General features: G+C 37.3%; 2 protein-coding genes across 5 annotated transcripts in view; one reads left to right on the top strand and one right to left on the bottom strand.

Annotated features, from left to right (window-relative positions):
• Positions 1-1585, bottom strand: part of LOC129573382 (myocyte-specific enhancer factor 2) — an 88070-nt gene extending 86485 nt beyond the window's left edge. Inside the window, exon 1 of one of the 2 annotated variants that reach the window (XM_055453853.1) lies at positions 686-1585. The gene's annotated coding sequence lies outside the window, so the exon portion shown is untranslated. The remainder of the gene's footprint in view (positions 1-685) is intronic. The other variant, XM_055453859.1, reaches the window with a different exon arrangement.
• Positions 1586-3319: 1734 nt separating this feature from the next.
• Positions 3320-13030, top strand: LOC129573343 (blastoderm-specific protein 25D). Of its 3 annotated transcripts, none has more exons than XM_055453746.1 (12): positions 3320-3785; positions 5449-5779; positions 5871-6118; positions 6326-6530; positions 7078-7536; positions 8097-8302; positions 8511-8714; positions 8993-10641; positions 10831-10927; positions 11001-11090; positions 11571-11682; positions 11777-13030. In XM_055453746.1, the coding sequence occupies exons 2-12, from the start codon at positions 5515-5517 to the stop codon at positions 12001-12003; spliced, it is 3762 nt and encodes a 1253-aa protein (XP_055309721.1). In that variant the 5' UTR covers positions 3320-3785; positions 5449-5514; the 3' UTR covers positions 12004-13030. The 3 variants fall into 3 exon arrangements, with proteins under 3 accessions (XP_055309721.1, XP_055309723.1, XP_055309722.1); XM_055453748.1 differs by having other exon boundaries at positions 3608-3781; XM_055453747.1 differs by lacking the exons at positions 3320-3785; positions 7078-7536.
• The last annotated feature ends 254 nt before the right edge of the window (positions 13031-13284 follow it).

Genomic DNA, 13284 nt, shown 5'->3' with positions numbered 1-13284 from the left:
CTCTCTCTCTCTCTCTCTCTCTCTCTCTCTCTCTCTCTCTCTCTCTCGTCTCTCTTTTTTTCAACTTCTTCGTTGGTTTTTATTATTATTGTTGATTCGTCTCTTTCTGCACACACGATAGCAATGTGCGATCTCAGTCGTTTATTCCAAAGAAAAAAGCGAAACAGCGACTGGAACGAAATCAAAATCCGTTTTTCTTTTGCCTATATACGACTTTTTCCGTATGTTAAAATATTCAAAACACCGAAACACGTTGCTTATTTTGTCTCTCACTTGGTCGGGCTCGCGCTCTCGCTCGATGCGAACAGCAAATCACCAAAAACTGAATGCAATGACAACCGAAGTCGTACTGATACTGATAATAACAATAATCATAAATATGCTCGCTTTGAATCGCTCGAAAAAAGGCGAACAGAAGAGCAAATGTAACAAAACAGACGACGACGACGACGACGACCACGACAATAACAATAATTAGAAGGAATTTTTTTTTCTTTCATATATAGATGTGTGTATTATAACAGCAACAACAACAATATTGTACACCCGAATGAAGTAACGTTCAGTCAAAACGACAACGAATATTAACAAAAAAAAAGAGCAACAACAACAACAACAACGAACTATAGATTGGCTTAAATTTGCGCCTTCCTTGTGATATTGTATATGAATGTACTATACTCACACATTTAACGTGGTGTGTATGTTTTTTTTTTTGATTCGATACTTGGATTGTTTTGATTTTTTTTTTCTCGGCACAAAATTGTTCGTTTCTTTAAAAAAAAAACACCGTGGTCTTTAAAATAATAATAATATTTGGATTGTCAAATTCAAAACCGATCAATTTTTGTGTCAAATTTAAAACCGCGAACAAAATTTAAAAAAAAAATTCCGCGATTTTTTTTTTGGAGCGATCGACGAAAATGTCTTTCTCTTTCTCTCTCTGGTTTTTTTTTCGTCTCTCAAAGTTGTAATCACCATCAAGAAGAAAAAAAAAACTAACAAGAAATTGAAATTGAAAAACGTCGCTTATCCGCTGTATCGTTTGTTTTTCGTGTGTCTCTCGGCGAGCACAGTGTGTATGTTGTGTATTTCGGCGCTGTGTTGCAAGTATTTGCACGATCATTGAGTTAGGACTGACGGAAGATTTTCATTAATTTTGTATTTTTATTTTTTTGTTTCGTTTTTTTTTCTCTGCTTGTTGCTGCTGCTGCTGCTGCTGCGTTCTGTTCATTCTCATGTTAGGTCCGTTGATTTGAATCGCGTTATCTCTGTCCCGCCACGATTTGGTTGTCGTCATCCACTCGGTTTGTCGTCTTCTTCGTTTTATTTGTTTTCTGCGTTTTGCTGCCTTCGTGCCGATATTTTATTTTTACTGTTGCCATTCCATTCGCTCTGCCCTGTATCGAATATTTGCTGTTTCGTTGTTTCTTCATTTCGGCGTTCGTATGTCGTTGTCGATTCGTGTGCTGCCTTCTTGTTTTTTCTTCTTAAAATTTATATTATTTTGATTCGTACAACGAGTTTTTTTGCCCATACATTGTTAATCATCAATATATGTATACACAGGCTACATATGCGACGGACACAATAATCGCGCCGAACCGTTTGCGCTCATTTGATTCAATCGCTATGCACCATCTCTGTCTGGCGTACACGCGAAATTGTAACGTTAAGCCCATATATGAGTGTATTGTTTTTTCTACTTCGTGATTTGATGTTTCTTTCTTCTTCTTCTTCGCCGCGTTCATTTCTTGTGTGTTGTCACAATGTTATTCATGTGTTTGTTACATCGTGTTGGGTAGTATTGCTCGTTTGTTTTTTTTAACTTTGACTCTCGATGCTGTTGCTGCTGTTCTGTCTTAGCTGCAATAGCTTTGGCCTGTCTCGCTTTTGCACGAGCGGATTATTGTTGTTGTCGTGGCCGCCGTTGTCGATGTGCAAGCATTTGGCGATCGATGAGCGCCGACAAAACGCTGTATGCGCAATTTCTCACTCTCGCTCTTCTCGTTTGAAACATACGCGGATATGTTGCCACTGTGTGGTGTGGTGTGTTGCTGTGTGCTCAGACGTCAGACCCGATCACTTTTCAAATTGTATTAATTTTCATATTGTAATTGTGTGCGGTCCGTTGGCTGCCTCGCTCACACGCTCGATCTCGCTCACTCGCTATAGCCATCTCCGTTCCCAACCAGTATCAATGAATAATTTACCGACTTGTCATTCAGAGTAAACAATGCACTAAGTGTTTTTAATCCATACGACCAACGAAAAAAATAAACAACAACAATATCATCAACTAAACGAATTGTTGCTGTTCTGCTGATAACAACACACTGATACACACATATATACCCAACTCTCGAGCGAGCTACTGCGCTCTCCCCTTACCATCTCTATCATTCGTTTGCCATCTCTGTTGCACTCACTCGCAACTGAGTGAATGCATGTGGAAGCTGAAATGCCTGAACACTTTGTATTTGGTGTGCTTGGAAAGTCCGTAACCGCCTTATCTGCTGGAATTCATGAATTCATCTTATCAGCACAGTCCAATGAGTGATTAAACATCGATTTTATATGGTTGCGTTGAAATTTGTTTTTTTTTTCGTCGCTCTATGTTGCCCCGATATGTATACATACAGGCAGCAGTGCGCTGATACATATGAACGTTCTAGTAAAACGCAATAATCAATGATCTCATATGGGTCTTGAGTGGCAATTCGAATATTCACTTGAAACGAGACATTGTTCCAAAACTATATGATTTCAGAGAGGATAGAAATGAAAGAGATAAAAGAGAGATAAAATAGAGATAGAGTAATTACCCATCTACATATCAAATCAAAACAAAAGCATTGCATTCGTAACGGTATGCAACATGTTGATAGGTTTTGTTTTCGTTTCTAATTAGAACGATTGTTTGTTAAAATTTCGAAAAATATGCAACTTCACGAAGACAAACAACCCATTAATTGAACAAAAGTACCAAATTAAGTCTCATTTTCTCTGGGGATTTCCAATTCGTGCCATTTTTTTTTCTCTGTAATTATTCGTTGGAAAATTTCCATAGAATGTGAAAAACTTACACACATTTCCATGTTGAACAACCGTTCAACCGTTCATTCCGTGTCGTATTCCAATTTTCAAAGTCAATTCATATCTGTATTGAATTGTGCTAACCGCTGCTACCACCTACCGTCCAACCGTACAAACCGTTTGACAACACACAATGTACGAAATGTCATTGTCGGTGGTGTCATCGATCATACGAACACAAATCCCCGTCAGACTGTGTGTCTTTGTGTGTGCGTTTATGACTACTCAATGTTTACGCAAAAGCGAATTGGTTCAATGTACAGAGACAATTCTCTCTCGCTCATTGAAAACAACGAAAAATGTGTGCATGTGTGTTCGTTGGAGGCACATATCGCCTTGGTGTTGTAGAAAACCATCACAGAAAAAAAAAACGGTGTGTGGCCAACAGCGAATGAAAGACTAGAGAAGAAAAAAACATAGTGAACAAAAACATACAGAGCGCGAGTGATTCGATAGAAAAACGAAAAAAAATAGAAGAGAAAAAATAAATATTTTTGTCGAATAAAATTGACCCACGACGAACGGGAAAAGAGTGAAATTTTTTGGTTCCGAGTTGATTGCTGAAATTTTCTCAAAAACGACGCAACAAAATGATTATCAAATAGTGAACAATCATTTTCGGAGCAGCCCAAATACACACAATAATCGTGTGGAACGGAAACAAATCCAAATCACAATAATTTATGTAGGTGAATTGTAGTTTTATTTTCATTTTTCATTTATTCGTTTGTTCGTTAACTAAGCGAGCGAAAAAAAAAAATCACAAAAAATCTGCATTTTATAAAACTGCAGCGAACAACGGATGAACGAAAATAAAATGTGCATTTGTCGAGGTTCAGTGTTGTTGGTGTGTGTGTGTGCGTATGTGAATGTTATTGTTTACGGGGAAAAATGATAAGGGAGATTTTTCTCTCCTGATTTTGCCTTAGAAGTAAATGATTACACTGTGATGATAGGATCGAATGTGAATTGCCAGTTAATAATAGATAATTAATTGGGCTCACGTCTCACGAGCTAATACAAACACCATTTTTTTTCTTGCTCACTTCAGAAATGTTGAGGCTTGTTGTGTGACTAGAAATTGAGCAAAGAAAGAGAAGTTTGAACGAGCAAAGAAAGAGAGAATTGTGTGGAGTTTGAAACGAAGAGAAAAATTAATTGTGTCATCCTAACAAAATGGAATGTGTGACTTTCCATAATTTGGCTTTAAAAACTCAATTCGTTGTTTTTTTATCATCGTCACACGCGTCCCGAAGGTGACGACAACGCTCACTCTTTGTGATGTACGTGTGTTGTTTTTTTCTTCTTCTCTGCGTTCATTTCAAATCGAAATTGATTCTGATTCAAACATCAAACAAAGGTAATGCTTCGTATGCGTGTGAAAAACAAAAGAAGTCGATCGAAAAGTAAATCTCTCTTCATTTAACTTTCTCATTCTGTGTGTAATCAATGTGTGATTACAATGATGACGACAACAAAATCCGACTGAATGGTTAGTCATTCGGAGATATCAAGACTTCGCGCATTCTGGTCACAACATTTGCTACCGCCGTAAAATGGCCCATAAACTAATCTTGTTGTCGTCGTCTAACCAAATTAAATCAATTAGCACTCCTTAAATGAAAATGAACACAGCACACACAGTCACATAGCCAACCGAAAAAATAGAGAAATGAAGAACAGCGCGAATTTCGATGTGTTGGTGTCATTTATAAAAGTAAATAAGGTTTGTCGTCCACCCGTTTTGTTCTCAATTCTCTCCACTTACATGGATCACGGGGCACAAATTCGTCAATTGGAACGGCAAAGAGTGCCATTAACCATACCATGCGAGAGAAATACAATATTGCGAATCACATTTGTAACTTGAGTTGCTTTTTTTTTTCGTCTTCGGCCCATTTGGTGAACGAATTATGACGTTTTTATTTCTACTTTTCGGAATCACGACACGACTCGTTGTCTCCAGCTTGTTTTTTTGCTCTTTTGAATTTTGACATTGCATAAGCAAACACAACGAAGGTGCTAATCAAAAATGTATTCGCTGATTAAAATGTTATTCAGTTTCGATTTCAAGTGATTTATTTGCGAAAGAAACGATTAATTCGATTGCCAGATTAAGTAAATCCACCGAGTGAGATGATGTGATTTGTTGCGTTTATTGACCTGCATGGCATTGATGCGACAGCGGCGGTGGCTCATCATTTGCACTTTCTAATTGAATATTTCAATAACGCTGATTTCAAATGCACCACATCTTTTTCAACTTCTCATTTACACAAATTTTATGAAGCGCGTGAAAAATTCCGATTTATTTATGCATATTTTTTTTCTCTTCATCGGATTTATTTTTAGATTAAGAAGAGCAACACGCCACCAGGTGAGGCAATACGCAGTATATGTGATGTAAATGCCAACAAAATGGATGTAAACACAACCGATCCATATGAGCAAAAGCTCTATAATATGTTTAAAAGTTTCGATACACAGTCGATTGGCACATTGGACAAGGCGGCTCTATTGGAACTGTGCACAACGCTCGAGCTTAAAGATCGCACCACCAAATTGGTGGCCAATTTAATCGATCCAAAACGTAATAATCGCGTATCATTCAACGAATTTAAAGAAGGCCTACTCAATTTACTCGGCACTGATACCGATGACAATGACGACAATGCAACACATGGTAAGGGAATTTCGGTGGAAATAAAGACGAAGACGACTGCTATCGGTGCAGGCTATAATAATGATAATTTCTTCTTTTTCACTCTCCGCAGTAGTGGACAATGCAAAAGGATCATCGCCATCGCAGAATAATCATGCAAATGAAGAAGTAACAACGATGTACGATGAGTCAAAATCGCGGGAGGTATCGCCAAAATTGGTAGTTCGTGGTAAAAAATACGGCCGACGATCACGTCCACAAAGTGTTGCCCCATTCGAATCATCGCAATCGGATTCGGAAGAAGACTACGAATTTGCCCGTGTTCCGACCGCTGGTGAAAAGTCAAAAACTTATCACAAGGTGAGCTAAGTTGTCGCCATATCTAACTTTATCTAATCTTAGATCTCCGTCCGATAAAGTCTTAATTTGTTCTTTGAATAGAAAGTTCTTGTGTTGTGACACATAATTTATGATTATGAGTCAGAATCTCAATTTTGTCATCCTGAAACCGATCATTTTCTGATTGTCATTCCACGTCTTTGTTTCATTCCATGTTCGATATCTCAGGTGCAGCGATCTGTTTCACAAGGTGATATGCATGACACGAATGGTAGACGTGTTCGATCATCCGTATCATGTTCGGCCAGTAATAATGTTACAAAGTTAAAGCGATGCGCATCGTTACCAGCACAAAAGCGAAATGTTCCATACATGAGTAGCAAAGAGACGGAGAATTTGAAATTACAATTGGAGGGCAGTGTCGAGTCTCTTGGTGAGTATTTCATTTGTGTTGTCACCTGAACACTGAATTTTCCCCATGAGCACTGCATTTTTTCGGAATGCAGTAGAAAAAAAAGAGTTTAAATGAGCCTAATCAATAAATAAGTTTTAAAGAAAATGGTCCAAACTCGGTCAGCTGATCAGCTCACACTGATATGAGTCAGCCCACTGATTTTGTTCTTTAGTTCAAATTGTTTAACATTTAAATTTGACTTGGAAGCCAAACGAAGCGTTTTCTCGATCGCATTTGAATTTAGCGCGATGCACTGATTGACGATTTAGCATGCATTGATTTGATCATGTATTCGAAATTAACAACAATTAACTCTAGTACTAACAGTCGGTATTTCTCTTTTCTCCCATCATATCTCTCTGTCTATCTGTCGATCCCTCCCTGGAATTGCCAAAAATAAAACAAACAAAAATAAATGCGATTGAATCACACACACAAAAAAACAAAAACACACAAACACATACTCAAAACCACATTTACATTACGTACATGTCTTGGTCTTGGTCTCGGTCGTTCGGGCGTGTAGACAATTTAGACTTTGAAAATCTATCGAATAGCTTGTTCCATGAATGGAATAATTTTGAAAATAATGCAATCACCGACGATACCAAAGCAAATCAGTCGCACAGTAGCCAGTCGCCATTATCAACAGCAACAATCGCCCCATCAACATCACCATCATCATCACATCGAAATCGCATTGAATTAGAAACGATTTTTGTGCGCGTTGGCCTACAATTGCCGGTTGCATGTCGTCTCGCTGATGAAGTGTACAATAAATTGGGCCTGTCTGCCGATCAATGCATTTGTTTTACCGATTTTTTAACGCTCATCGGACAATGCCATTCAGAAACGGATGCGGTTAAAACAACACCTATCAAATGCAACGATGGTGTCGTCGTTGGCGGCGGCGCCACCGATCACGAATACACAATCAGTCCATTAAATGATCACATGATTTTTGATATGCATGCCCCTGCATCAGGTTTGTTCTGCCCTCTCTCTATCCATCTCTTTTTGTCACACACACACATACAAACACAAAAAAACTCTGTTACACTCTAGTCCTGCTCCATCTTCTCGTGTGGCCATCATAGTGTGGCGTTTTGAAGTTTATTTTTATCTGTTGAATTCTGTTTTGTTTTAACCCACCCAAAAAACCATAACCTCATTTAATATCCGTTTTGTCGATACCGTCTTACAATTACCTTTTTTTACGTTGCTTTTTTCTAAAAAAAAATTTTTTAACACAACCGTCCTGTGTTTTTTGCCCAGAACACTTTTTTTCGACCCTTTTCTTAGGTAGTTTGGACTTTAGTTTTCGTAGTTTTTTTTTTCCTTTGGTTTTAATTACTAGTGCACTGTTGAGTTTTTTTTTCGATACTAATGCTCACAAGTAGAGTAGTTGGGACCCTTATCATTTGTACCATGCCCTTTCATTCGTATCATCACATCCCATCTCTTCGTCTAAAATTCACGTTAGCCCTGCTTTTGATGCCATAATGACCAGTTCAATTCTCATCTTGCATTCCTTTTTTTCGACAGATGAACCAAACGATTGGTCAAATGAATCATTATCAATTGACACCATTATCGATATGTGGGAAATGGCACATGTCAAAAATCCAGGCATGATCATGGAAGATCTGGGGTTCACCGAACGTGAAATCAATCTATCACGATTGTTGGGCGTCATCGATGAAGAACTGCAGAACGTGCACAACGATCGAGAATTTACTCCACTATTGAGGGTGAGTTTTGAAAGAGCAAGCATTTTCAGTTATTTTTGTTTTTTGTTTTTTTGCTTTATTTTTGAAAATTTGACTCATTTTTCGAACCACAAATATTTAGTTTTTCCTGCTTTTTTCATATTTTTCTTCTAATTTCAATTTCAAATTTATTGATATTCTCTTTTTGCGTTCCAAATTTCACGCTAAATCCATCAATCATCGTCACCAGGCGTCATTGGTCTTGCACAAGCTCGAAGTGAATGCGCTGCAAAAGTCATTTCGGCACGCTGCCTATGAAAACAAGCAATTACACATAAATGTGCGTGAATTGAACAATCGATCGTTCATATTGGCGCAGGAAGTGGACGAACGGCATGCAACGCTCGAATCATCGGCTCGCGATCAGGTCAAGCAATTGGAACAACGTCATGCGGTGAGTTTTGAAGGATTTTTGTTCTATTTTGGAATATTTTCATTGATTTTATTTTTTTAGATTCTTTTTATGAAATTCGATTGATTGAATCTGATGAAAAAGTTTCAGATAAAATAAGAATCAAAATAAATTCAACAAACCATCAATTTTATCCAAATTCGATCCAACTTCCTCCAATCTTTTGAAATTTTACTCAAAAAGATTTCAATTTCCCTTCATATTACGAAAGTTTCAATTTTTCTTCAATTCCTAAATTTTTCATTTTACTTCAATTGCAGGAAATTGTGCGTGATCTAACCGCGCAATTGAGTAACGAGCGCGAACAATGGTCAACGTTGAATGTAAAATTGGAAAAGCGAATCAAACAATTGGAAATGGATGATGCAAAGCATAAAGCGAATATGTTACGTTTACAAAGTGAAAATAGTGCCTTAGAAAAAGAGCAATTGTCGTTACAATCGCAAATCACCGATTTGCTGGAGAAGAATATTCAATTGAATAATGAAATAGCCGATGCGCAAGATCGTTACGGTGACGACCGTGATATGAATGCAACGGATCAAACGTTAGATTTGATTGATAAGATATCCAAGTTGCAAATTGAGAATGCAAACTTGCGTGACCGAAACGATGAGCTGGGAATTGAACTGGAGGAAACGTTGACCGAATTAAATAAGGTGAAGAGTCGCAAACAGTTGCGTTTCGATAGTAGTAATCAAAGTGGTGGCGAGGATAATGCGAGCAGTAGCGGTGAAGGATCGAATGTGTCTGGTGGTGCGGCGACAAAACGGCGTGGTGATTCGCCCAGCAAAGCAAAATTATCGGAAGAAAGTCCACGATTTGGGAAATTGCGCAAGTATCATAATGACAACAGCGAGGGTGAATCAGAGACGAGTGGCGATTGGCTTGCATTAAATTCAGAGCTGAATCAATCGACATCGATGTCACAAACAACGGCCACCACATCTGGATTCTCGCAGGATTTCTCAAGTCTAACCGATCCGAAGGAGTGTGAAATTAAAGAGCTTCGTCAACAACTTGCTAAACTCGAAACGGAACTCAGCGCTATGAAGTCACAACATTCAACCGTTTCGAGTATGGTGGAAAAAAGTGTCGACGAGAAAACCAACGAAACGACGCCCAAAGCTGACACGAGTGATAAGGTACACGTGCAACGAATTCAAGAGCTGGAAAATAGTTTGGAACAAATGCAAAAGGAGTATGAAGCGTGCGAGGATTACTGGCAAGGCAAACTAAACGAAGAACGACAGTTGTACGAGGAGGAACAACGGATTAGCGATGAGAAATTCACAGAACTCTTGAAAAAGATGACTGAATACGAGGAACAATTCACAACATCCACTGAAAAAGACGGTCGACTCACACCAATCGAAGAGAAATGCCAACTCGAACAACAGTACGCCGATCTGGAAGCCGAAACTGAAGAGTTTCGAGAGCATGCACGCAAAATTTTCGAAACAAAATCACAAGAGATTGATCAATTGCAGGCGAAAATTAAGGAATTGGAAGAACGATTGTGCTATCCAGCCACTAGTGAACAAACGAATACGACACAACGCCTAAAGACATCGGACAGCGAAAGTGTAGCCAGTTCACCAATTAGCTATCTATGGAATCAAAGTACAATTCAAGTCCCAACACGTGACTATCAAAATCCAAATTGGAATCGAACAAATCAAACGAAAGAGGAGTCCAATCCATTGCCTGCGGACGATGAGACAGCAAACCAAAATCTTATATCACCGATACGACGGCCACAAACACCTTCTACATCGGCCGCCACCACACTCAAGAATACAGTGGTCGAGAATAGTGAAAATATCATCGACAACACCACCGAAATTCTTGACGATGTTTTATCACTTAGGAGCTTTGGCACACACAGTGTTGCCTCAACACACAGCATGTACGCATTTTTTTTTAGATTTGAGATTCTGGTTTTCCAACGAAATTATTTCAATTGGAACATTTCTTTTGAATTTCTTGAATTTTCTCCTCGAAAAGTTTTTATTGAAAATTTCTTCCAAATTCCATTCATTTTTTTAAATATGTTTTGTCCTGCAATTTAAATATTTATCTCCTGTTCTCTCTTCAGACATCGATCGTTACCTGAAAACATTAGTACTAGTCCAAATTTGATACGTGAAGACATAAAGCGTCTAAAATTGATTGAAATTCAATTAAATGATGAGGTAAATAGTATTATTGAACAGCAGCCGCCTTATAGATAGCTAATTCAATGCATTGTATTTTGACGAATTCTAGGTTAAGGGTTTGGCACACACACGAGATGGCTTGGTCATGGAATTACAGCAATTGCAAGAGGCCAAACCAGTATTGGAACGAGCTTATGCGGTAATGATTTGCAATTTTTGTTCGGCATTTTCCCGACCTTTTTTCGACTTTTCTTCGATTTTCCTTCGATTTTCTTCAATTGTTTTTTCTCGACTTTTTTGATTTTCATTTTGTTTTACTTTTTTCCGATTTTTTGTGTTTTTTTTTTGTCGACTTTTCTTGTTTCTATGTTTCCCACGACGTCCTTACGTCGTTGTTCTGAAACATCCTCGATTCTTCTTACACGATTGAATTCTTATTTAAAAATTTAAAAGGATTTTGTAAATCAAAATAAATCATTCTAGTTATTTCGTTGGTTGTTAAAATGATTTAATTGCGATTGAGTGCTTTCGCGTGGTTTCATAGCAATCGGAAAAGTCGTTAATTTGTTTGCACATCATATTTCGTTATTCCATTCAGCCAATTTGTCATTTTATGCCAATCAAAGCTCAAGTGAAATACTAACGAGCGAAAAAAAAACACTCTTTAATTCATTGATAGCGAACGCCACATCCGAGTTTGATACAGCGAATTCAGCAGTTGGAGCAAAAAAATCGTCATTTACAATTTTGCCTGAAGCAGCAGCAGCAGTACACTGAAACAATTATGCAACGTAAGTCGACTGATGTTTACATTGAAATGGCAAAACTAGCAAAAATTTAATCGAAAATATTGTTTCTATTCATTAAAAATGCGCGATAACACAGAATCGTGGCAGCAACAGCGTACGGAAATCAATGAACTGCGTGGTACAGTCGAAACGCAAGTCATAATAATGAATGAGCAGGCACAGCGGCTGACAAATTCCGATTTGCTCGTCAAAGATTTGTATGTAGAAAATTCGCAGCTGACGGCGGCAATACAACGACTGGAGCAACAGAGATCACGTAACAATATGATGCTACAACATCAAGGCGTACCGGGAATGCTGTAGAGAAGGAAAAAACAAGTATTATCGCTTGCAAGTGAAAGAAGAAAAAAACACACAGATAAGACGAGAGAGAAAAATCGACGGGGTCACAACTAAAAGTTCTATAAAATAATCACACTGCAACAAGCAAGCAAAGCAAATCACTGATATTTTTTATTATTTAATTCTTTATGAAATTGTAACACACACACACACCGAGTGCATTACTAGATGTCCCTTAAACGATTTGGCGTGTATTTTACAGGAGAGTGAATGCAAACCTTTTTTTAAGTGTTATATAAACTGAATTTAATTGATTTAATTTATTTTGAAAGAAAAAAACAAAGGAAAGCAAGCAAAGCAGACAACTAACCTCACTCATATTCACATTGAATAGACACGCACATCGCGATGAATGAATGAATTGAGCGTATTTTATTTATTTTTTTGTTTTTTGATTTTAATTCGTTTTTCTTCTTCGGAACATGTAAATATTTTGATATTACGTTTTGTGATGGCACTGAATTGTGGAATGGCATTTTGATGCGTGATACGGACTCAGAGTATGATAGTATCATACTATGATACTTACTTTCATACACGCATCGGCAAACGACTTCGAAAAGGAAAAAAAAACGTGAATACTCGAAACGGAAATGGCTTTGAATTTTGATAGATGTTTTCTTCCCATTTTCAGTCATTCATAGCAATCATTAGCACACATCAGCGGCTCATTAACAGCCAGTGGCCTTTCAGCCACACACACACACACACACCTTATTTATATATATATGGTGTCCACACTAACACTTGCCACGCATTCAATTTCAGTCAAAAAAACGTTCTTTAGATTCGTAGAAATTACGTGTTGTCTTTCATTTATCTCAAAAAGAAACAAACGATTTTCTAGTTCTTAACAAAATCACACTCGAATTTTCTCAATGGCAACACAAATTCATGTTCATTATTTTATATATATGTTTGAAAAGAAAAAAAACAAAGAATAATTATTTTAATTAAAAAACAATTGTCATTAATCAAAAAAAAAAAATAATTAATTTAAAAAGGAAAAATCAAAAATTATTTAATTTAACATAATTGCAAATTGATCTAATTTTTAAAATTGAAAAAAAAAAATTGATCACCCAGAAACTTTTTTGAGGTAGAAATTTTTTTGGAAAGAAAAGAGAAAACAAAAAATTTGAAAAATTCCACACGCAAAAATGGATGAACAAAGAAAAGTCTGTTTTTTTGTTTGATTTTTGGAAAAAACTTCGGATTCCTTGAAAAAAAAATTGATTTTTT

The sequence above is a fragment of the Sitodiplosis mosellana genome, unplaced genomic scaffold, assembly GCF_009176505.1.
Source record: "Sitodiplosis mosellana isolate CC-2019 unplaced genomic scaffold, AAFC_SMos_1.0 Smas_scaffold_6062, whole genome shotgun sequence".
Lineage (NCBI taxonomy): Eukaryota > Metazoa > Arthropoda > Insecta > Diptera > Cecidomyiidae > Sitodiplosis > Sitodiplosis mosellana.
Note: the sequence above shows the minus strand (reverse complement) of the source record. Positions and strands in the feature narration are given on the sequence as shown.